The 26,636-nt window shown below is 36.7% G+C and overlaps 1 protein-coding gene across 1 annotated transcript in view; it reads right to left on the reverse strand.

Moving 5' to 3' along the window:
* LOC123272902 (NAD-dependent protein deacetylase sirtuin-6-like) overlaps nucleotides 1-26,636 on the reverse strand; it is a 64,811-nt gene that overhangs the window by 26,947 nt on the left and 11,228 nt on the right. Inside the window, exon 3 of the mRNA XM_044739922.1 lies at nucleotides 24,207-24,380. Coding sequence (XP_044595857.1) covers nucleotides 24,207-24,380 — 174 coding nt within the window. The remainder of the gene's footprint in view (nucleotides 1-24,206; nucleotides 24,381-26,636) is intronic.

Raw genomic sequence — 26,636 nt, forward strand, 5'->3', positions numbered from 1 at the left:
GACGAATTCAAAGGGAAAAACAGATTTTGCTAAATTAAATCGGCTATGACAGAATTTTGATTTTGAATTGAAATAATTGAAGTAATTTTGAATGAAAAGCTCAGTAGCGGGGCTCAGGCAGAGGCACAGGGCAGAAGTTACTGAATTTTTTTATTTATGAGAAAAAATTGGAGTAATTTTTGATTAAAAAATTAGTAGCAAGGCACTTGGCGGCGGTGACTGAATTTTTTTTTAATTTGAAGTAGTTAAACGAATTTTTAATTAAAAAATAAGTATGGCGGGTCGATTAGAAGCGCTAGGCGGCAATGGCAGAATTTGTATTATTATTTAAAATGATGACAGTAATTTTTAGACAAAAAATAAGTAGCGAGGGTCAGTTGGAGGCACTGGGCAACTATGATTAAATTTTGATTTTTATTTAAATGAATTAAAATAATTTTAAAATAAAAAATAAGTAGCGACGGTCAGTCAGGGGCTCTGGACGGCTATGACTGAGTTTTTAATTTTTATTTGGAATAATTGAGGCAATTTTCAATTAAAAAATCAGTAGCGAGGATCAGTTAGAGGTACTGGGCGGCCAAGAATGAATTTTTATTTTTATTTAGAATAATCGAAGTAATTTTTAATTAAAAAATCAGTAGTGATAGTAAGTTAGAGGAACTAGGCGGCCATGAATGAATTTTTATTTTTAATATTCAAATGAATTAAAATAATTTTAAAATAAACAATAAAGAGTGACGGTCAGTCAGGGGCTATAGGCGGCTATGACTGAGTTTTTAATTTTTATTAGGAATAATTAAAGCAATTTTGAATTAAAAAATTACTAGCGAGGATCAGTTAGAGGTACTGGGCGGCCATAAATGAATTTTAATTTTTATTTAGAATAATTAAAGTAATTTTTAATAAAAAAAATCAGTAGCGAGGGTTAGTTAAAAAAACTGGGCAGCTACGAATAAATTTTTATTTTCATTTAAAACGATTAAAGTAATTTTCAATTAAAAATCAGTAGTAATAGTAAGCTCAAGGCACTAAGCAGCCACGAATGAATTTTTGCTTTTATTTAAATGAATTAAAATAATGTTTAAATAAAAAATAAGGATTGACGGTCAGTCAGGGGCTCCAGGCGGCTATGACTGAGTTTTTGATTTTTATTTGGAATAATTGAGGCAATTTTGAATTAAAAAATCGCTAGCGAGGATCAGTTAGAGGGACTGGGCGGCCATAAATGAATTTTTATTTTTATTTAGAATAATTGAAGTAATTTGTAATCAAAAAATCAGTAGCGAGTGTCAAGTAAAGGCTCTGGGTGGCTATAAATCGATTTTTATTTCATTTTCAAATAATTAAAGTAATTTTCTAATTGAAGAAAAACTACCGGGAGTCAGCTAGAGGCTCTGATTGGCTTTGACTGAATTTTGTTTTTATTTTGAATTATTAGAGTACTTTTTTATTGAAAAACAAGTAGCGAAGGTGAGTAAGAGAAACTGGGCAGCCATGACTGAATTTTTATTTTTGTTTAGAACGATTTAAGTAATTTTTTATTGAAAAATTAGTAGCGAGGATGGATAAGATACTCTGAGCAGCTATGAATTTTTAAATGAAAAATCAACAGCAAGAGTCAGTCAGAGACCTTGGGTAGCTATAAATAAATTTTTATTATTATTTTAAATGATTAAAGTAATTTTCAATTAAAAAACAAGTAGCGAGGGGCAGTAAGAAGCACAGGGCGGCTAGAAATAAATTTTTATTTTTCTCGGAATAATAAGAATATTTTCTAACTGAAGAATAAGTGGCGAGGGTCAGTTAGAGGCACTGGGCGGTCATGATTGAATTTTTAATTTTACTTTGAATGATTGAAGTAATTTTTAATAGAAAAATAAGTATTGAGGCTCAGTAGAAAGCACTGGGCAACTATGACAAAATTTTTATTTTTATTCAGAATAATTAATGTCATTTTCAATTAAAAAATTAGTAGCGTGTCTTAAGTCGAGGCTCTGGGAGGCTTCGTATGGATTTTTATTTTTTCTTTGAATGATTAGAGTAATTTTCATTAAAAAAATAAGTAGTGAGAGTCAGTGAAAGGCACGGGGTGGCTGTAACAAACTTTTCATCTTTATTTAGAATAATTAATGTAATTTTTAATTAATAAATTAGTAGCGAGTGTCGAGTAGAGGCACTGTGTGGCTATCAATGAATTTTTATTTTCATTGTCAATAAATAAAGTCATTTTTGAATGTAAAACAAGTAGCAAGGGTTAGTAAGAGGCAATGAGCAGCTATGGATGAATTTTTACTCTAATTTACAATAATTAATGAACTTTTTGATTGAAAAGTAAGTAGCGAGGGTAAGTAAGAGGCACTGGGTGGCTATGATAAAATTTTTATTTCTAATAAAAAAAATTAAAGAACATTTTAATTGAAAAATAAGTAGCGCGGATTAGTCAGGGACACTACGCGGCTAGGATTGAATTTTCATTTTTTTTGGAATAGTTAAAATAATTTTTAAAAGAAATACAAGTAGCGAGGGTCAGCATGAGGCACTGGGCAGCTATGACTGAATTTTTATTTTTATTTAGAATAATTAATGTAATTTTCAATTAGAAAATTAGTAGCAAGTGTCGTGGAGGAACTGCGCGGCTATAAATGAATTTTTATTTTCATGTTCAATAAATCAAGTCATTTTTAAATGAAAAATAAGTAGCAAGGGTCAGTAAGAGTCACTGGGCAGCTGTGACTAAATTTTTATTTTTATTTAGAATAATTTAAGTATGTTTAATAATAAAATGAGTAGCGAGTGTCAAGTAGAGACACTGGGTGGCTATGGATGAATTTTTCATTTTTAATAAGAATAATTTAATAACATTTTAGTTGAAAAATAAGTAGCGAGAATGAGTAAGAGACACTGGGTGGCTTGGAATGAATTTTTATTTTTATTTTGAATAATTAGAGTAATTTTTCATTAAAAAATACGTAGCGACGGTCAATTAGAGGCACTGGGCAACTATCAATGAATTTTTATTTTTATTCCGAATACTTAAAGTAATTTTTACTTGAAATACAATTAGCGAGGATCAGTAAGAGGCACTGGGCGACTATGACTGAATTTTTATTTTTTTGGAATAATTAAAGAACTTTTTAATTGAAAAATAAGTAGCGAGAGTGACTAAGGGACACTGGGCGGCTAGGAATGAATTTTAATTTTTATTTGGAATAATTAAAATAATTCATAAATGAATAGCAAGTATTGACAGTTAGTAAGAGGCACTGGGCCGCTATGCCTAAATTTTTATTTTTATTTAGAATGTTTAAGAACTTATTAATTGAAAAATAAGTAACTGACCCTCAATACAAAGTCTTTGAATAAAAATTACTTTAATAATTGCAAATAAAAATAAAAATTCAGTCATAGCTGCCCGGTGCCTGTACTTGACACTCACCACTAATTTTCCGATGAAAAATTACTTTATTTATTCCAAATAAAAATAAAAATTCATTCATAGCCGCCCCGTGCCTCTAACTAACTCTCACTACTTATTCTTCAATTAAAAATTACTGTTATTATTCCACATAAAAATAAAAATACATTTCTAGCCGCCAAGTATCCCTTACTCATCCTCACTACTAGTTTTTCAAGTAAAAATTACTCGAATCATTTTAAATAAAAAAAAAAAATTCTGTAATAGCTGCCCAGTGCCTCAAATTGACCGTTGCTACTTATTTTTCATTTAAAAATTACTTTAATTCATTTTAATAAAAATAAAAATTCATTCATAGCCGCCCAGTGCCTCTAACTAACCATCGCTACTGATTTTTTAATTAGAAACTACTTTAATTGTTCTAAATAGAAATAAAAGTTCGTTTATAGCTACCAAGTGTTTTTAACTGACCCCTGCTACTGATTTTTAATCTAAAATTGCCTCAACGATTCTGAAAAATAATAAAAACTCAGTCATAGCAGCCCAAAGCCTCTAACTGACCCTCGCTACTTATTTTTCGATTTAAAATGGCTTTAATTACTTTGAATAAAAATGAAAATTCATTCATGGCCGCCCAGTACCAGTGACTGAGCCTCGCTACTAATTTTTTAATTCAAATTTGCCTCAATTATTCCAAATAAAAATTAAAAACTCAGTCATAGCCGCCTAGAGCCCCTGACTGACCGTCACTCCTTATTTTCTATTTAAATATTATTTTAATTCATTTAAATAAAAATAAAAATTCATTCATGGTCGCTTAGTGCCTCTAGCTAACTATCACTACTGATTTTTTAATTAAAAATTACTTTAATCATTCAAAATAAAATAAAAAATTCATTCATAGCCGCCCAGTGCCTCTCTTTGATACTCAGTACTAAATTTTTAATTGAAAATTACATTAATTGTTCTAAACAAAAATAAAAATTCATTCATAGACGCCCAGTGCCTCCAACTGACCAACGCTACTTATTTTTCAATTAGAAATTACTCTTATTATTCTAAATAAAAATAAAAATACATTCATAAATGCCAAAAGCCTCTTACTCACCCTTGCTACTTGTTTTTCATTTAAAAATTTCTTTATTTATTTTAATTAAAAATAAAAATTTTGTTATAGCTGCCCAGTGCCTCTAGAGACTCACCACTAATTTATCAATTAAAAATTACTTTAATCATTCTAAATAAAAATGGAAATCTATTCGTAGCCGTTCAGTGCCCCTACTTGACGATTACCACAAATTTATCAATTGAAAATTACTTTATTTATTCAAAATAAAAACAAAACTTCATTCATAGCTGCCCAGTGCCTCTGAATGACCCTTGCCATTTATTTTTCAATTAGAAATTACTAAAATCACTCTAGATAGAAATAAAAATTCATTGATAGCCGCCCATTGCCTTTAACTGACCATCGCCACTTATTTTTTAATTAAAAATTATTTTAATTATTCGAAAAAAAATGAAAATTCATTCCTAGCCCAGTGCTTCTTACTTACCCTCGCTACTTATTTTTCAATTAATAAGTTCTTTAATCATTCTAAATAAGAATAAAAATTCAGTCATAGCTGCCCAGTGCCTGTACTTGACACTTAACACTAATTTTTCTATTGAAAATTACTTTATTTATTCAAAATAAAAATAAAAATTCATTCATAGCCGCCCAGTGCCTCTAACTGACCCTCGCTACTTATTCATCAATCAAAAATTATCCTTATTATTCCAAATAAAAATAAAAATGGATTCCTAGCCCCCCAGTGCTTCTCACTGACCCTCGCTTCTTGTTTTTCAATTAAAAATCACTTTAATTTTTCAAAATAATAGTAAAAATTAATTCATAGTTTCCCAGGGCCTCTGACTCACCCTCGCTACTTATTTTTCAATTATAAATTACTCTTATTATCCCGAATGAAAATAAAAATTCATCCATAGCCGCTCAGTGTCTCTATTTGACACTCGCTACTCATTTTATAATTGAATAGATTTAAATTATTCTAAATAAAAATGAGGATTCACTTATAGCTGCCCAGTGCCTCTTTCTTACCCTCGCTACTTACTTTTTAATCAAAAAGTTTACTAATTATTGTAAATAAAAATAAAAATTCATTCATAGCTGCTCATTGCCTCTTACTGACCCTTGCTACTTGCTTTTCATTCAAAAATGACTTTATTTATTGACAATGAAAATAAAAATTCATTTAAAGCCGCTCAGTGCCACTACTCGACACTCGCTACTAATTTATTAATTGAAAATTACATTAATCATTCTAAAAAAGATAAAAATTTTGTCATAGCCACCCAGTGTCTTTTACTGACTCTCGCTACTTATTTTTCAATTAAAAATTACTTTAAGTATTCGGAATAAAAATGGAAATTCATTTGAAGCCGCCCAGTGCCTCTACTTGATACTTACCACTAATTTTTCAATTGAAAATTACTTTAATTATTCAAAATAAAAATAAAAATCGATACATAGCCTCCCAGAGCCTCGACTTAACACACGCTACTAATTTTTTAATTGAAAATTATATTAATTATTCTAAATAAAAACAAAAATTCTGTCATAGTCGCCCACTACTTATTTTTCAATTGAAAATTACTTTAATTGTTCAAAGTAAAATCAAAAATTGATTCATGACCGCCCAGTGCCGCTAACTGACCCTCGCCACTTATTCTTCAGTTAAAAAATATTCTTATTATTCCGAGAAATATAAAAATTTATTTCTAGCCGCTCTGTGCTTCTTACTGCCCCTCGCTACTTGTTTTTTAATTAAAAATTACTTTAATCATTCAAAATAATAATAAAAATTTATTCATAGCCGCCCAGGCCCTCTGACTGACCCTTGATATTTATTTTTCATTTAAAAATTACTTTAAATGTTCGAAATGAAAAAAAAATCATTCATATTTGCTCAGAGAATCTTACCCATCCTCGCTACTAATTTTTCAATAAAAAATTACTTAAGAAGGGTTTACATTTCTTCTCTCTCTCGCCCTCTATTGGACAAACGAAAGTATCTCTGTTATACTTGTACAACTTATGGAATCTTAAAACGCATTTTATGCATAAATAAATGAACATTTTCTAAAAAAGCGCTTCGCTCTTTGATAAATAATTTAATTATCTATCGAAGAGCGAAGCGTTTTTTTCAAAATTTTATCTTATTCATGAGCAAAACTCGTTCGAAAATCAACTATCAACCGCTTTTAAATCATTCTAAATAAAAACATAAATTGAGTCATGGCTGCTCAGTTTCTCTTACTCACCTTCGCTACTTGTTTTTCAATCAAAAAGTACTCTAATAATTCAAAATAATAATAAAATTCAGTCAACGCCACTCAGGGCCTCTAGCTGACCTTCGCTACTTATTTTTCAATTAGAAGATTACTTTAATTATTCGAAATACAAATAAAAATCGATTTATAGCTGCCCAGAGCCTCTACTTAAAACTCGCTACTAATTTTTTAATTGAAAATTACTCTAATTATTCTAAATAAAAATAAAAATGTATTCATGGCCGCTCAGTGCCCCTGACTGAACTACTTATTTTTTATTTACAAATTTCTTTAATAATTCTAAATAGAAATAAAAATTCAGTCCTAGCCACCCAGTGCTTTTAACTGACCCTCACCACTTATTTTTCAATAAAAAATTATACTTAATTCATCCCAAATAAAAGTCAAAATTCAGTCATGAAAAACTAGTGCCTCAAACTAACCCTCACTACTGATTTTTTTATCGAAAATTACTTTAATCATTTCAGATTAAGAATAAAAATTTACTCATAGCCACCCAGTGCCCTTTCCTGACCCTGGCTCCTTATTTTTCAATTTGAAATTACTTTATTTATTTTAAATAAAAATACCATTATTGCTGCCCAGAGTATCTGATTGACCCTTGCTACTTATTTTCCATCTAAGAAATAGTTTAATTATTCTAAATAAAATAAAAATTTATTTATGTCAAGTTAGTGCCTCTAACTGACCCTCGCTCATTATTTCCCAATTTTAAATTACTTTAATTATTCTAAATAGATATAAAAATAATAAAATGCCCAGTGCTACTAACTGAACCTCACCTCAGCACTAATTTTTCATTTAATTTCTAATTTAATGATTCTAAATGAAAAAAAAAATTCATTTATGGCTATCCAGTGCCGCTAACTGCCACTTGCCACTGATTTTTTAATTTTAAATTGCTTCAATTATTCCAAATAATAATTAAAGCTCAGTCATAGCCAATAAGTGCCTCTGACTGACGAATGTTACTGATTTTTTGATGAAGAATTACTTTAATTATTCTGAATAAAAACAAAAAATTATTCATGGCTACCAAGAGCTTTTACCTAAACTTTGGTACTTATTTTTGAATTAGAATTTACTTTGATTATTCTAAATAAAAGTAAAAATTCAATCATAGCTGCCAAGTGCCTCTGACTGACCGTTGCTACTTATTTTTTATTTTAAAATTATTTTGATTCATTTAAAGAAAAATAAAAATTCACTCATGGCCGCTTATTGCCTCTAACTTACTATCACTACTGATTTTTTAATTAAAAATTACTTAAATCGTTCTAAATAAAAATAAAAACTTATTCATAGCTATTCAGTGCCTGTAACTAACCCTGATCACTAATTTTTTTATTAAAATTAATTTAATTGTTCAAAATGAAAATAAAAATTTATTCATGGCCGCCCACTTTTTCTAACTTACCCGCGCTGCCGATTTTTAACTTCCCGCTAAGAAAATTGAAAATTTCCAAAAATCGGGAAGTTATTGGTTTTAGTCCGTTTTTCGAAAATCGAGTTTTCATCAGATCTCGACGTTTTGAGGTCCTAGGAAGCTTTCCTGACTATTCCCGCGAAGGTGTCACTATGTCTGTATGTATGTGAGTGTGTTTTTTTTTTTTTTTTTTTTTTAAGCTATTGCATAGCTTCTATCGCGGGCCTTGAGCGTGGGGACCGAATCCAGAAATTCCGTAACGAAAAAAACCTAACACCCCCCACTCCGACCGGCACAGCGGTGATACTTTTTAGTTTTTCCATCTATCGATAAATACCAAAACTTTTAATGACTTTTTGAAATATCACGCTTGTCTCTTTAGTTCAGCAACCCGCCTTTAGGTGGCATTGGTTGTATTGGAAAACTACAGTAATCAGCTGTTTGTGAGAAAGTATATAGGTGTATAGGTATTTATCATCTATGTACAACAGTGAATATCTGTACTCGTATAATTTGTGTACAAAGTGTTTTAAATATGAATAAACAAAGTGCATTTATTAATGAAGAAAGTCACGAAAAAATAGTGAAAGAAAATGAGTTAGTACTCTATATACATTCATTTTATTATTATTATCACAAATGCAGTATTATTTTTTGTTTTGTTAATTTGTATATAATACTGCTATAAAGATAACCAAAATTTTTGATAATAAAATAAGCGATATTCAAAGTAGCCCTCTTTTATATATATATACACACACACACACACATATAGTTTAAATTCTCAATATGTATGTATATATTTATATGTGTAAATTCATTCTTCATTATGTATATAACAGAAACCATTAAACCAAGCACGTGTACTATTTAGTACCTTTGTTTTTTTTTTTGAACAATATTAACTTCTCATTTATTTAATAGAAGAAAAAAATTTGTTTTCTTATCGGTCACCACGCTCAAAAAGTGTAACTTGAATTAATATCAAAGAAAAAAAAAACAAAGGAAAAAAATACTGCATAAATAAAATAAATAAATAATTACAATTACATAAGTTGATAAAAAACGCTATGCAATAGCTTTACCGCGGCAGTCCCCGAGTGCCACACGTTTTTTTTTTTTTTTTTTAAGGGGGGGGAATCCTTTTTACGGATTCTAGGCATAGTTGTTTGGCCTGGATATGTGGCGACTCGACGCAGTGTCATACTAAAACTCGACGCTAGCGCCCCTACCCACTAAACCCTAAACCCCTTTTCCTCTTTCCCCTAATCCCTCATGGAAACCGCCGTTAGGCATTACTTCGTGAGGGGAGGATCTAGCTACTGCTCTTTCTTCTGGTAGCTAAGGTGTTATTTTACCTTTCTTCTAGTTGTTGTCATTTGCTCTTCTTCTTTCGATGGAACGCAAGTCTATAAGGACTTCTGTTGCAAATGTGCTGATGGTGTTCCAAGAGGCTCTTGATGACAACATTGCTTCTACTATTGTCTCTGGTTGGATTATCTTCTTTAGGATCATCTCCAGCTCATCTCGCTGTGGGTAAAATCGTGGGCACTCAAAGAAAACGTGCTCCGCGTTTTCATTGATTCCTGGGCAGGAAGGGCACTCCGGTGAATCATCGTGCTTGAAGCGGTGAAGATACGTCCGAAAACATCCATGTCCTGACAACAACTGCGTCAGATAGTAATTGACCTCGCCATGACTTCGGTTTAGCCAAACGTCGATCTTCGGTATGAGACGGTGTGTCCATCTCCCTGTTGTCGCAGCGTCCCACTGCGATTGCCATCGTGCGATGCTGTTCTGCCGTTATTCAGCTCTGTTTCTCGGCACTTTGTGTGGTTATCCTCTTCCGTTGGTAAAGGTTCCGTCTTTCCTCAGCTAGAACTCTGAGCGGCAAAGTTCCGGAAATGACACACACTGTTTCCTCTGATATTGTTCGAAAGGCGCTTGCAACTCGTAGGGCACTTATACGATATATTGGTCCAGCTTTTCTCCATGAATCTTGCACCTCTAGTGCGTCAGCCCAAATGGATCTTCCGTAGGTGAGCACCGATGTGACTACTGATGACAATAGTAGCCTCCTGCTCTGCTTTGGGCCTCCGACGTTCGGCATCAATCGTGCGAGACTATCTCTCACTACTGACGCTTTCGTACAGACGTGTTCCACTTGCTGCTTGAAGTTGAGTCGGGCATCAAGCATCACTCTCAGATATCGTATATGAGGTTGTGATGTGATTTCTCGGTTACCGACTTTTAGCTTAATTGTTTCAACTTCTTTTCGACTGGTAATAAGCACTGCTTCGGTCTTCTGCTTGGCCAGTTGTAGGTTCACTGTATCCATCCACTGGTTGATCTTCTCAAAAGTGATGTCAAACAGATGTTGAATCTCGTCGAGGTGTTTGGCGACGATCACTGCGGCAACATCATTCGCATACGCTACCAGTTTGACACATCTTGGAAGCTTCAGTCTCAGGAGCCCGTCATACATGATATTCCACAGAAGTGGACCAAGAACAGAGCCCTGTGGCACACCACCAGTTATATCATACTCTTTCGGAGCATTCTTTGTATCGTATTTCAGCACTCTATTGAAAGCATTTTTGATGTCCAAGGCAGCCTCCAGGCAGTACTTCTTCGTTCCACCCTTCCATCTAGTTCCTGCGATTGCCTCTTTGGCCCTATTAACAACCAGGTTGATCGCGTCCAGGGTTTATCGTCCTTTCCGGAATCCATACTGGTAGTCTGCCAAGAGTGGGTCGACTACTGCATCTATTTGCTGATGGATGATACGCTCAAATATCTTACCCGCCGTATCTAGCATGCAGAGCGGTCGGTAAGATGACGGTTCTTCTGGCTGTTTCTTTCCTTTAGGTAAAAGTACTAACCGTTGCTGTTTCCACTTACGAGGAAAAGTCCCCTCCTTGAGGCATGCGTTGTAAGCGTCTAGAAATAATGTTGGTGCTGCCTTTATGATGGTTTTCAAGGCTTTATTAGGGATTCCGTCCAATCCCGGCGCTTTATTATTTCCTACCCGATTACAGGCCTTCAACAATTCTTCTTCAGTGACAGGTGGAATGTCGTCTAGTTCATCTTGCGTTGACTGATAATTGAGACTGTGTTGCTGTGGAAACAGCGCAGTGACGATTTTCTGAAGGAGTTGGGGACACGTAGGTGACGGCATTTGTTGTTTCTTCAGGTGCGTCATGACCACCTTATACGGTCGACCCCACACGTCTTTGTCGACTTCGTATATGAGCTCTTTCCAGCATCTTCCTTTGCTCTCTTTTATGGCCTTATTAAGTTCACGACGAGCTTTTTTGTACTCTGCGATCAGAACTGCAGAGTTAGGTCGGTGATAGCCACGCTGAGATATTCTTCTCTTTCGATGACACTCTTTACGGAGGTTGCTGATATGATCATTCCACCAGTGTACCGTAGGTCTTGAATTCATAACACGTTTGCGAGGCATACTGGCATCACAAGCTTGTGTTACTCGCATCATCAGGGCCTTAGTATGTTCTTCTGCACATCCAGTCTCTATCGGATCACTATCGAGGGCTGTTAGCAATACTTCTGGGTCAAGAGATTTCACCTTCCAACCGAAGGTGTTAAATTGCTTGATAGGCTCCCTGAGGTTCTGGTCGTTTGACGTTTCCCAGAGTATCGCATGATGGTCACTGGCAGTGTAGATGTCCAGTACCTTCCAGTTAGTGTTACCTTTAGCAAGGCTGGTACTGACAAAAGTGACGTCTACAATCGAGCTTGCATCACCTTTGGTGTAGGTCGGCGTGTCACCACTGTTGAGCAAGACTACATCTAGTATAGAAAGAGCTTCTAGCAGCTCTCTTCCTCGTGCATTAGTCTGCTTACTGCCTTAGTCCACTGCCCAGGCGTTAAAGTCCCCGACTATCGCCACTGGATAATGTTGCTTCGCGTCCTCGGTCAGTCGATCCAGAAAGTCAGTAAACTCAGCAATTGAGAGGCTAGGTGGTGCGTAGCAGCTGTAAAAACGGATGCCATCTACTGATGCAGCTACAAAGTCAGCGCTGCCGTTGGTAGCTACACTCTGGAAAGGGAGCTTACCACAAGCCCAGATCACAGCTTTCGTGGTGATATCCGTCTCCCAAGGTTGTCCAGCTAAATGTTCATATGGCTCCGATAAAAGCACAACGTCAAGCTTTAATTCCCGTACTGTCTGCATAAGCAGGTCATGCGCAGCTTCGCAGTGATTGATGTTAAGCTGCAGTATCCTTAGGTTCGTTTATTTGTCAGCTTCTGGAGTGCTTCTTGGAAGACTGGGCATCGGCCAAAACCAGACCGGTGTCCTGAGAGTCAGGTTTTTCCGCACATAACGCACATTTCACTTTATTTGGGCATTGAGCAGCTTGATGACCTGTTTGCCCACATTTGATGCAAAGCCCAGATCAGTCGACTTCGCTTTTACATTGGGCAGTAGTGTGCCCAAAGTTCTAGCACTTATAGCATCGTGGTGGTGTCTTAACTGCTCTGACACGGCAATTTACCCAGCCAATCCTAATTTAGCCTGTCTTTCCGAGTATCTTCTGCACTATTGCTGCTGGCAATCGTACCGAAGCAGTTTGAGTACCTCTGTAGGCCGGACGAATTTTAATGACATCTTCAGGTATTTCGTAGTCATTTCCAGCTGCCTCTTGTGAGGCCTTTCGGACATCGTCTTTAGTTGTTTCGTCGTCAATGTCCCGGATTTCAAGCTGTTCCTCTGGGCCTTTACAGATAACTTGCGCTTCTTCTTTAAGGATGCTCTTGATGGTCTTCAACAAAGCTTGTCCTTTGTCTGCGGTCTTTCTGGAAAGCGTAATGAGCATATTCCCATCATTCGTCTTTTGAACCTTGTCAACGACGTCACGGGTCTGATCTGGTGGGACATCTTTTTTAATCCGACGCAGTATCTCGGCATATTTTGCCTTCTCAAAGGGTCGAATAATTAAGGCATCTGGTTTGGTGAATTTTCGCGGTTTTTTCCGCTTAGGCTCCGGCCGAGATTTGTTCACCGGTTGTTTTGGTAACCACTCTTTCGCTTGCTTCTTCTTCTCCTTCTTGGATTGGACCTTCTGCCATTCAGGCACCTCTTTTTTTCCGGCGTTCTGCACTGCCGTGTTTTTCGGAGGGCTTGGTTTCAGGTCCTTTTTCTTCACAACTTGGCTGATCGCTGCGTCGGGAGAAGATCGATCTTTTCTCTTAGTTGACTTGCTGCTAGTTCTGATTCTGTCTTCCGCGACTGATTCACCGTCACCTTCGGCTCCAGTGTCCATTGCTTCTTCATTCACGACAGTTGATTGAATGCTTCTCTCCGGTGTAGTGCGAGAAGTGCGTCGTACTGTTAAACACCATTCTTCATCAAGTTTCTTGAATCTCTGGAGGGCATTGGCTACGCTGGTCGTCTTGGTCTTAATCTGCTTGTGGATATTGACCTTAGATTGGATGAAGTCATTTAGCTCACTGGTCAGCTTTTCAAGGCGTTCCAACGCTTGCGACCACTTCATTTCAGCGCTTGCTTCAATCGCTGCTTGTTGGGCATGAGGCCCGTTTTCACTATTGTTGTTTTCCTGAATTTTACTCATACTTTTAAATTCACCAGCGCATCGTACGGAGTGGAGCGGGTTGTCATAACTAGGAACGGGTGTACCCTCGGAGATAGTACTCCTACCCCAGTTCCCTGAGGCCTAGCCGACACTTAGCCAGTCCCGGAATACACGGACGGACTAGACTCACTCGGAGCGGTGAAGATTCCGATCTCTAACACTCACTGCGTACTTCCTGATCAAGGCCCGAAGTGGCTGGCTCCTGATCCACTGCTGCAACTTACACCTCGGCAGAGCAAGCTCACATCAGCCGTGGCCTGCATCGTCGGAAACTACGACACGAGGTTCCGGTCACTCCCAGTGGGTCACAGCAGGGAACGATCGTCTTGTTAGGTCAGTTAGTGTGACCAACCCATTAAAGGGGAGTTTTGTCCACGGGAACGTATTTTATTTGGCTCCTACCCTCTGTACCAGGTACAGCGAGCGTTCTCCCATCCGCTACGGGGAGACGCGCCTGGTAGCAGTTTCTCCTCTGCCCCAAGCGTGTGTGTGTGTGTGTGTGTTTTTTTTTTTTTTTTTTGTTTTCCTTAGGGGGGGGGGAATCCTTTTTACGGATTCTAGGCATAGTTGTTTGGCCTGGATATGTGGCGACTCGACGCAGTGTCATACTAAAACTCGACACTAACGCCCCTACCCACTAAACCCTAAACCCCTTTTCCTTCTTTCCTCTAATCCTTCATGGAAAACGCCGTCAGGCATTACTTCGTGAAGGGAGGATCTAGCTACTGCTCTTCCTTCTGGTGGCTAAGGTGTTAACTACCTTCCTTCTATCTTCTGCTATTTGCTCTTCTTCTTTCGGTGGAACGCAAGTCTTTAAGGACTTCTATTGCAAACGTGTTGGTAGCGTTCCAGGCAGCTTCTGATGACAACATTGCTTCCACTAGTGAATCTGGTTGCATTCTCTGGTTCAGGATCCTCTCCAGTTCTTCACGCTGTGGATCGAAACGAGGACATACAAAAAAGACGTGCTCCGCGTCTTCAGCAGCTCCTGGGCAGGACGGGCACTCCGAAGAGTCATCGTGCTTAAAGCGATGTAGATACTCTCGAAAACACCCATGTCCCGACAACATCTGCGTAAGATCGTAATTGACCTCACCGTGATTCCGGTTAAGCCAAATGTCGATCCGAGGTATGAGACGGTGCGTCCACCTACCCTTCTCTGCAGCATCCCATTGTAGTTGCCATCGGCCTATGCTCTTCTGCCGTTCTTCAATTCTAAGTTTTTCAGGGCTCAGTGCAGTTGATCTTTTTCGTTGGTAAACGGCCCGTCTTTCCTCTGCTAGAACTCTAAGAGGTAAGGTTCCAGCAATGACGCACACTGATTCTTCTAATATAGTGCGGAAGGCACTAGCTACTCGTAGGGCACTCAGTCGGTATATTGGTCCAGCTTTTTTCCATGATTCTTGGGTTTCCAGTGCATCCGTCCAAATGGATATTCCGTAAGTGACCACTGATGTGACTACTGATGACAATAGTAGCCTCCTGCTCTGCATTGGGCCTCCGATGTTAGGCATCAGCCGTGCAAGACTAGCCCTCACTACTGACGCTTTGGCACTGACATGTTCCACCTGCTGCTTGAAGTTGAGTCGTGCATCCAGCATCACTCCCAGATAACGGATAAATGGTTGTGATGTGATTTCTTGTTCTCCGACTCTCAACTTGATGGTTTCTACCGTTTTTCTGCTGGTGATGAGCACTGCCTCGGTTTTATGCTTGGCTAGTTGCAAGTTCATCATGTCCATCCACAAATTGACTCGTCTGAATTTAATATCAAATGCCATTTCTATCTCTTCGAGGTGCTTTGCGACAATCACGACAGCTACGTCATCCGCATATGCTACAAGTTTGACTCCCGTAGGCAATGCTATTCTCAGGAGGCCATCATACATAATGTTCCATAGCAGAGGACCTAAGACTGATCCCTGTGGCACTCCTCCGGAGATTTCGTACACTTCCGTACCATTCGTCGTGTCATATTTCAGGAGCCTGTTCGTGAAGTAGCTCGCTACTATTCTGCGAAGGCATCCTGGTATGTTTTTTTCTTCTAGAGCCCGCATAACGCAGTCCCAGTTAGCGGAGTTGAAGGCATTCTTGATGTCCAAAGCAGCCACCAAGCAGTATTTCTTCTTTCCACCCTTCCATCTCGTTCCGGCGATTGCATCCTTGGCTATATCAACAACCAATTTGATAGCATCCAGAGTTGACCGTCCTTTTCGGAAACCAAACTGGTTCTCTGCTAGGAGTGGATCGACTAAAGCCTCTATTCTCTGATGAATTATGCGCTCGAATATCTTGCCGGCCGTGTCTAACATGCAGAGTGGTCGATAGGATGACGGTTCTTCCGGCGGCTTTTTCCCCTTCGGAAGTAACACTAGCCGTTGCTGTTTCCACTTCTGGGGAAAAGTCCCTTCCTTCAGGCAGATATCGTAAACGTCCAGGAATAATGTCGGTGCTGCCCTAAGGATTGATTTCAGGGCAATATTAGGAATTCCGTCCAATCCCGGCGCCTTATTATTCCCTACTCGATTTTCTGCCTCTATCAACTCGTCCAACATGATAGTTGGGATGTCTTCAGAATTGAGCTGCTCTAACTTGTAGGTGAATACCAGCTGTTGGGGAAACAACGTAGTAACAATCTTCTCTAGGAGTTGTGGACACGTAGGTGATGGCATTGGTTGGCATTTCAAGTGGGTCATAACCTCCTTATATGGTCTGCCTCATGGATCTTTCTCGACTTCTGCGACCAGTTCCTTCCAGCAACGTCTTTTGCTTTCTTTGATGGCTCTGTTCAGTTCTCGACGGGCCTTTTTATACTCTGCCAACAGCTCTACGGAGTTAGATCGTCTGTAGCCACGCTGAGACTTTCTTCTTTTTTAAGACACTTTGAGCGTAGAATGCTAATGTGATCGTTCTACCAGTGCACTGAAGGTCTTGAATTTATGCGACGTTTCCGAGACATACTAGCGTCGCAAGCCTGGGTGACTCTTCTCATTAGGTCCTTGGTCTTCTCTTCAGCAGTTTCTACGATGATCGGATTGCAGTCTAAGGCTACTACTGAAGCAGTGGGGTCGAGAGACTTAACTTTCCACCCAACCACGCTAGTGCTCCTGTTGTCTCTTGTTAGTTTCTGGCCAGTTGATATTTCCCATAGTATCGCACTATGGTCGCTGGCTGTATAGATGTTCAATACTTTCCAAGAAAAACCTCTTCGAGCTAAGCAACTGCTGACAAATGTAAGGTCGACAGTTGAGTTTGCCTCTCCCTTAGTATACGTTGGCGTGTCACCGGTATTAAGAAGGATCACGTCCAGAGTGGCTATTGCCTCGAGAAGTGCTTTTTCACGTGTATTAGTGAACTTGCTGCCCCAGTCTGTTGCCCAGGAATTGAAGTCACCAACTATTGCCACGGAAAAGTGTTTTTTTGCGTCCTCAGTTAGCCGATCAAGGAAGTCTTTAAAATGCTCATTAGAGAGACTAGGTGGTGCATAGCAACTGTAGAAGTGGAGGCCATCTACCCATGCTGCTACGAAGCCAGCTTCTTTATTGTTGACTGTTCTCTGAAAAGGACATTTACCGCAGGACCAGATGACGGCTTTGTTAGTGCTGTCGGATTCCCAGGGTTGGTTACTCAGATGTCTATAAGGCTCACTTATAAGTGCTACATCTGCCTCTAATTCGCACACAGTTTGCATGAGCAGGTCATGCGCAGCCTCACAATGATTTAGGTTGAGCTGCACTATCTTCATGTTCTTGGCTTCGTTATCTTCTGGAGCGCTTCTTGGAAGATGGGGCATCTGTTCGTGCCTGCATGGTGAGCCGCCTTTTCTACGCCGTGCCGTTCAAAGCACCGTACACATTTAGCTGGATTTTTACAATCAGCAATTTTGTGTCCTTCTTTTCCGCACCTTATGCAGAGCTTAGACCGGTCGACTTCGCTTTTGCACTGCGATCCGAAGTGTCCAAAGTGCCAGCATTTGAAGCATTGTAAAGGTCTCTTCGTTGCCCTCATTCGGCAATTAGACCAGCCTATCCTTATTTTGCAGTTTCCCTCCAGTAACTTTTGTGCTGCAGCTGCTGGTAGTGACACTGTGGCTGTCTGTGTACCCCTAAAGGCTTTACGGATCTCTCTGTGTGTGTGTGTGCGTGTGAGTGTGTGTGTGTGTGTGTGTGTGTGTGTGTGTGTGTGTGTGTGTGTGTGTGTGTGTGTGTGTGTGTGTGTGTGTGTGTAACTTCTTATAACTTTTGAACGGTTGAACCGATTTCATCGCGGTTGGTGCCATTCGAAAGAGCTTCGCGAAACTTAGATTTTCTGTCAATTTGAAATCTAAAAAAACATAGGAAAAAAAAATTTTTCAGAAGTGGTTTTTTTGGGATAACTCTTAAACGGCTTTACCGATAGATTCCAAAAACTAATCAGCTCTTAACATAAAAAACCCCGTTGATCACCGCCAGTCCGTTCGAAATCGGTTGATTAGTTTGTGAGTTATCGTTGACGAAAGAAAACCAAAAAAAGTGTTTTTTCGTAATTACTCCAAAATTTTTCGTTCTATCAATTTAAACTTGAAAATTCATCTTGGAGCTTAAAAAACTGCGTAGAATGCCGCCAACCGCGTGAAAATCGGTTTATTCATTCAAAGGTTATGGCGGGTTGAAAATTCAAAAAATAGTGTTCTATGAAATTTCTATCAGACTTTTCAGCTGAAAGAGCTCAAAAGCATAGAAAAGGTATCTTTTTGAGCTTGGAAAGTTCAACACAACACACAGATTGTATTTTGAAACTCGAAGAGCTCAAAAAGCGGCCAGATATTTACAGAATTAGCGGGAAGTTGCAGAGATGGCCTTTAGGGTCAAGTGTTTTCTTAACTTTTTTCATAAAAAATTACTTTAATTATTCTAAATAAAAATAAAAATTCATTAATGGCCGCCCAGTGTCTCTAACTAATCCTCGCTACTCATTTTTTAGTTCAAAATTGCCTCAATTATTCCAAATGAAAATTAAAAGATCAGTCATAGCCACCTAGAGCTCCTAACTGACCGTCACTCTTTATTTTTTATTTAAAAATTATTTTAATTCATTTAAATAAAAATAAAAATTCATTCATAGCCGCTAAGTGCCTCTTACTTACTATCACTACTGATTTTTTAATTAAAAATTACTTTAATCGTTCAAAATGAGAATAAAAATTTATTCATAGCTACCCAGTGCCTTTGACTGATCGTTGCTACTTATTTTCCATTTTTAAATTACTTTAATTATTTTGAATGAAAATAAAAATTTATTCATAGCCGCCCAATGCCTGTAACTGACCCTGATCACTAATTTTCTTATTTAATTTAATTTAATCAATCTAAATGAAAAAAAAAATTTATTTGTAGCGGCCCAGTGTTCCTAACTAACCCTCGCTACTGAATTTTTTTTATTAATAATTACTTTAATAACTCTAAATAAAAGTGAAAATTCATTTATGGCCGCCAAGTACCTCTAACTAATCCTGGCTAGTAATTTTTTAATTCAAAATTGCTTCAATTATTACAAATAAAAATCAAAAACTCAGTCATAGCCGCCTGGAGCCCCTGACTGACCGTCACTCCTTATTTTTTATTTAGAAATTATTTTAATTCATTTAAATAAAAGTAAAAATTCATTCATGGCCGCCCAGTACTTCTAACTGATCCTCGCTAATGACTTGTTAGTTCAAAATTGTCTCAATTATTCCAAATAAAAATCATAAACTTAGTCATAGCTGACTTGAGCCCCTGACTGACCGTCGCTACTTATTTTTTATTTAAAAATTATTTTAATTCATTTAAATAAAAGTAAAAATTTATTCATGGCTGCTTAGTGCCTCTAACTTACTATCACTACCGATGTTTTAATTGAAAATTACTTCAATCGTTCTAAATGAAAATAAAAATTCATTCATAGCTACCTAGTGCCTGTAACTGACCCTGATAACAAAGTTTTTCATTAAAATTACTTTAATTATTCTAAATAAAAATAAAAATTCATTCATGGCCGCCCAGTCCCTTTAACTGATCTTCGCTACTGATTTGTTAGTTCAAGATTGTCTCAATTATTCCAAATAAAAATCAAAAACTCAGTCACAGCTACCTAGAGCCCCTGACTTCCCGTCGTTGCTTATCTTTTATTTTAAAATTATTTTAATTCATTTAAATAAAAATAAAATTTCACTCATGGCCGCTCATTGCCTCTAACTTGCTACTACTACTGAATTTTTAATTAAAAATTACTTTAATTGTTCTAAATGAAAATGAAAATTCATTCACAGCTACGCAGTGCCTGTAATTGACCCAAATCACTAATTTTTTGATTAAAATTAATTTAATTTTTCTAAATGAAAATAAAAATTTATTCATAGCTACCCAGTGCCTTCGACTGACCGTTGCTAGTTATTTTTCATTTTTAAAATACTTTAATTATTTTGAATAAAAATAAAAATCTATTCATAGCCGCCCAGTGCCTGTAACAGACCCTGATCACTAATTTTATAATTTAATTTAATTTAATTATTCTAAATGAAAAAAACTTCATTCCAAGCCGCCCAGTTTTTCTAACTAACTGTCCGTCACTCCTTATTGTTTATTTTAAAATTATTTTAATTCATTTGAATAATGTGTTATGTCCGAATTAATTATAATTAAATAATTATTGATAGAGTGGGGCCTTGAGGAGGCTCGGACACGTTTTAGATAGATTTTCTCTTGCAAAAAAGCTACAAGAGTTTTATTTTTATTGTGGATTTCGAACGCCTCCCGGTAACCAGGAGTTCCAGCGGCGAGTTTAAAGGGAAGTCGATAACAAATACTGAACTCACAGTCGTCCTTTATGAATTTTATAGTTGATATGGATTTGAGTTGTCTGATCGGTAGGTCCTGGATTGATTTCTCCTCCTTCTGTCATGGTGTAGATCGGTGTAGTGGAGGAAGTTCAGGATCTTAATTTAGAATGAAGTAAAGCTCAAAGTTCTGGTTTTTATAGTTTATTCAATTATTTGCCCTATGGGCGAGACGCACTCAATGTACACTATTTCACTTATGAACTATCACTTATTTCTATGTTTTACAATATTTTAATTATGAGTTCGTAATCGGAGTAACGACTCCGGCAGACACTTAGATCCGCCGTTAAATAATAGATCGAAAGGTTATGTTTTTAGATAAAGATATCACTACGGATAACGGGGCCCTCGATACAGCTCGAAGAGCACACTGGCGCGATTCGTAGAAGATATAATTTAAAGAATCAAAAGGCAATAGTGAATTTAGAAGTTTGTGTAAGCGACCTAGTGCTTTACACTGCCTCGTACGTAACGCGGTACAAGGACCCACACGGGTTCTACGAGGATACCTTCCCTCGTATTCTTTGATAAAAGACTGAACATTTGATCCGTGGTGTTTGGTGGTTTTATACACCCGGATCGTGATTTTCGGAAGGGAGTTAAATTTTGTTATTGGTCTAAAGTTGCAAATTTGACAGAACGTGGACAAAACGTGGACAGTGTGCTCATTTCTTAATCGAGGTGTTGTCCGAGTGATTGTCGAAATTTATAAGGTGCAAGCGTTGCACTTTTCGTCGACAGGGAAGAAGCCCTGTGTGTTGTATGAGGCAACGCCGGATATAACAAATGAAAATAAAAAGTCATTCATGGGCGCCTAGTTCCTTTAACTTACTATCACTACTGATTTTTTAGTTAAAAATTACTTTAATCGTTCTAAATGAGAATACAAATTTATTCATAGCTACCCATCGCCTGTTAGTGACCCTAATCAGTAAGTTTTTTATTAAAATTAATTTAATTATTCTAAACCAAAATAAAAATTTACTCATGGACGCCCATTTTTTTTTACTAACTCTCGCTACTGATTTTTTTTATTAAAAATTACTTCGATTATTCTAAATAAAAATAAAAATTCATTCTTGGCCACCCAGTACCTCTAACTGATCCTCGCTACTGATTTTTTAATTGAAAATTGCCTCAATTATTCCAAATAAAAATTAAAAACTCAGTCATAGCCGTCCAGAGCCCCTGACTGACCGTCGCTACTTATTTTATATTTTAATTCATTTAAATAAAAATAAAAATTTAATCATAGTCGCCCAGTGCCTCCAACTGACCCTCGCTACTTATTTTTTGTCTGAAAATTACTGGCATCATTTTAAATCACGTACGTCCGCCGTCCGTGGTCGGTCCGTCCCCACTCTCGGTCTACTGCTCGAGAAGCCGGCAGTAGCTCTGGCATCTCACTTTCGCGTCTCTTACTGCCTTTTCACTCACTTTTTATTCTTCTGTCGCGCGCTCCTGATTGGTCACTTTCATTAATTAATAATTAATTATCTATGCGTCTGATTGAAAAATGGCTCAGGACTTTTCGTCTCATAATATTTTTCTCTTTCGATCCCTACAATAGGGTGCGCGACTTCTGGGACACCCTGTATATATATTAGGATGTGCCAAAATGTAACTTCCGTGGAGAACCTTTTAAAATTGGAATTTTTAGTTCCGCTTTTAACAGGGGCTGCGTTTGGGCATTTCCTGATATATTTTGGTGTGAAACAACGTATTTGATTTTCATAGAATTTTTTAACAGAAGCTAAGTTTAGGTATTTCCGGTGAAAATTCAAAATTTCGCCGTAAGTGCCCAATTAAATCTCCAGTTAAAAATCCTATAAATAATCAAATGAATTTTCTCAACCCGAAACATCTCAGGAAATGCTCAAACACAGCTGCTGTTAAAAGTGGAACATAAAATTCCAATTTTAAAAGGTTCTCCACTCAAGTTACATTTTGGCACACCCTAATATATAAATATATATATATATATATATATATATACATATATATATATGCTATATATATGCATATATATATATATATATATATATATATATATATAAATAATATTATGTAAATAATATTATTTACAGTTTTTGAAAATTAAATTGAAATAATTTGTCTAAATGTAATCACGAACAATTAGTTATTGGCTAGGTGCAATGGTGCTGCCCTCATTTTTCATGCTTTTCCTATGTTAAATCAAACCGAGTAATTTAGTTCCAGTGGCCGCTATTAGCGTTAAATCATGCTCTTCCCATAAGATTTACACGTAAAAGTGGTAGTCAGCGCCAGCCCTCCCCACCGTATACTTCGCACCCTACTAATAGAACAATATTCTAACTGCTAGCTCTGACTTCACGCGAGAAGAGATATTTTCACGCAGTTGCCAGCATTTCACGCAGTTTTTCAAATTTTATGATATACTATTGTACACAAACTGATTAAACCGAAAATTTTAAAGAAATTTGAGAAATTCACTTTTTCCGAATTTTTTCGATAACGATCTTACGAACCAATCAACCGATTTTCACGTTTTTGGCAGCGATCGACGTGGTTTTTTAGACTCTAATAATTATTCTCTTGAATCAAAAACGATCAAAACAGACATGTCGAAGTTATGTAAAAGAAACACTTTTTTCGAAATTTTCCGTTTTCGATAACCCCTGAACGATTTAGCCGATTATGACGGAACTGGTGGCAATCGACGTGGTTTTTTAAGCTTAAGAGCGAATTAGTTTTTGGAACTGATCGGTAAAGCCGTTTAGAAGTTATTCCAAAAAAACCATTTTTTTTTAATTTTATTTTTGAGATTTCTCAAAATCTAGCGAACCAAATCGATTCAAATTTTCACGAAAGTTAATGGCAATGATACTCTTTAGATCGCCACCTATCTCGATCCGATCGGTCGAATCGTTCAAAAATTATAAGAGGTTTACACACACACACACACACACACACACACACACACACATACAGCCGCACGGACACCATCGCGGGAACAGTCAAGGAAGCTTCCTGTGGCCTTAAAACATTGAGATCTGAAGAAAACTCGATTTTCGCAAAACGGGGTAAAACCAATAACTTCCCGAATTTAAAAAAATTTTCAATTTTTCTTAGCGTCTTAACGTCTTATGTAATTCTTGGAATCTTTCTACCCATAAATTTGTAGACATCAAGCCAGTTATAGGACTTTAAAATTATTAGACAAAAATTTGAGGTACTCACTAACACACACCAAGTATTTTCAAAAATTTTTCTATCAATTCTTGAACTTGCAATAAAATTTCTTTCAATAATTGAAAATCATAACCGTTACTTGGTTTCTTTTATTTATTTTATACTTTTTTGGAAAAAAAATTTGTCCAAACTATATTAAGATATTTTCGACGAACGCTAAATTCATAAGAATTACTTTTCAGTTAGTGTGATTTACCTCAGAGAGTGTGTTTATCTTACTTATCTATTTCGACAGACATGGTCATATCAATTTATTATAAAGAAGTGTTCGAAAATTATAATAATAGCAATCGAAATTACCTAGAATGATAATCAGACAAAGCAAGATCTCCATCAGGCAGTTGATGTTCCCAATCGAGAATTGTATCGTGCATTTGTCCCCGACATGGCCTTTTACCGATTTGTTCCCGAGTGCACAACTTTGCCAAACTCTTTTTGCCCACGCTAGGAGTAGGCGAATCTCGAATGAATTGCCTAAAAAATCGAATGATAATTAATTGTAAAAATCGTAATGTAGTATCGGATTTTATGGGATAGGATACTAAATATTTATTAAATTGTAAGAATTAAGGAAATCACGGGGCAGTTAATTTCAGTGAGTATTTATTAAAAAAATTGACAGAGTTAAAAGACAGAGGTCTGTCATACATCGAATCCCGGAAAAAATAGACCGATATTCCGCAAACTACGATTTTCCGGGTCTATTTTTTCCGGTCTACTTTTTCAGATTACCCGTACATCAAAGGTAGTTAGGAACTGCCTGCTCGAGTACTATACAATTAGATCTTACTTACTACCTGGGTTTCTCACCCCCGCATCGGTCATACGTTTTTCTTACACTCTCGGTACTTGTAACGTACATTTTTGCCACGAGACAAATCTATACTTACGTTCTCACGTATACAAATATTTTCTAAAATATCTTAACTAAACATCTGTTATTTGAGAATTTTTTTTAATCCCTCTATTTACAACCGTTTCGAAATAGCAGATTTCACCCCTAGGGAGGGAAAGTAAGAAATGCCTCAGATCACATATTATAGTCAACCGAAACGAAGCCAAGATATTTTCTTTCCCGCTTCACAGCATTATTTATATTTGTAAAAATACTTGCCGTAAGATGGACGGTGTGGCTTAATGTATATAGAATAAGCGAAAGGAAATTAAGTATATACTGGATAGCTCAAATGGTTGAGTAGCCGACATGTCTTTGGAAGGTTCTGGATTCGAATCCCAGTCCGAGCTATCTAATAATTTTTTCACGCATATTCTATAAACTCACATTAAGATGATCCTCTCCACATTCCTTTCTCAATCCTTACCTACCAATATCCTGTTACGTGAATGTGGAACGCTTCACGTAATAATTACCGTAACTTCTACACGGAAAGAAAATTGTACGAAAAATAACGATGAAAACATCGTAATTTTTAGTATAGGGCATTGTAGCGTCGGACCAGAACTCAAACATCATAATTTATACGATGTAACATCGTAAATTTCTATCACTCAAATTACAAAGAAGTTTAGGCCACCGACAAAATAATTCTGTATTACCGAGGAATCGAACCCGGTGTCCTCTCCGCCACAAGTCCAAGGTTTATCCGCTTACGCTATCAGAGGGAATATCTAAGTTTTCTGTTCAGTCACATAATAAGACCCTTCATACAGTAGTTGGTCATCTTTCGGTGGTGGCGTCGCAAACTACTGGACTCTGTCTCTCTTTTATTAAAACATATAGTATGCCTCCTTATTCACTTGCTCGAACGGAAAAAAAATTTACTAAATAACATCGTAATTTTCAATAATTCAAATAGTATTCTGTAGACGGCAGCATCGTAAAAATCAACATACTGAGTCTAGTCCTGGATTACGATGTTACCATTGTAATTTTTCATAGGATTTTTTTTTTCGTGTATTCTTTCCCGCTTCACAGCATTTAAATAAATGCACATAAAGAGACTTTTTTTAATTTTCACTTTTTATCATTATTTTCAAATAAAAGCAACAGTAATTATTATCCTTCTAACTAGTAAATTATTTTTTCTAGTTTAACCGTTAACTTAAAAAAAAAAATTAGAAAAACGGTTGACCCTAACGGCCATCCCTGCAACTTCCCGCTAATTTCATATTTAAGCGCTCAAAATTTCCACTTACTACGTTTTTGCTCAAAAATATAATTTTTTGCCCAAAAATATAATTTTCCTGTCGGAGAGCTCAAAAATCTGGTAAAAGTTTAATAAAACACTATTTCTTAAATTTAAAAACCGCAATAACTTTTGAATGAATAAACGGATTTTTACGCGGTTGATGGCATTCGACGGAGTTTTTCAGGCCTCATAAAGAATCTTTAAGTTTTAATCGATCGAAGTAGGAATTTCGATGTAATTCCGAAAAAACATTTTTTTCGGTTTTTTTTCGACAACGATAACTCACGAACGAATCAACCGATTTTGACCAGGTTAGCCGCGATCGACGTGGTTTTTTATGTTAAGAACTGATTAGTTTTTAGAATTGATCAGTAGAGCCGTTTAAAAGTAATTCCAAAAAAACCACGTTTGAAAAAATTTTTTTTTGTAGTTTTTTTGAGATTTCTCAATATCTACATGTCCGAGTCGGTCCAAATTGTATTCAAAATTTAAGTTTGATCAAGCTCTTTCGAATAGCACCAACCGCGATAGAATCGGTCGAGCCGTTCAAAAGTTATGAGAGGTTTACATACAGCCACAC

This window comes from Cotesia glomerata, linkage group LG10 (assembly GCF_020080835.1).
Source record: "Cotesia glomerata isolate CgM1 linkage group LG10, MPM_Cglom_v2.3, whole genome shotgun sequence".
Classification (NCBI taxonomy): domain Eukaryota; kingdom Metazoa; phylum Arthropoda; class Insecta; order Hymenoptera; family Braconidae; genus Cotesia; species Cotesia glomerata.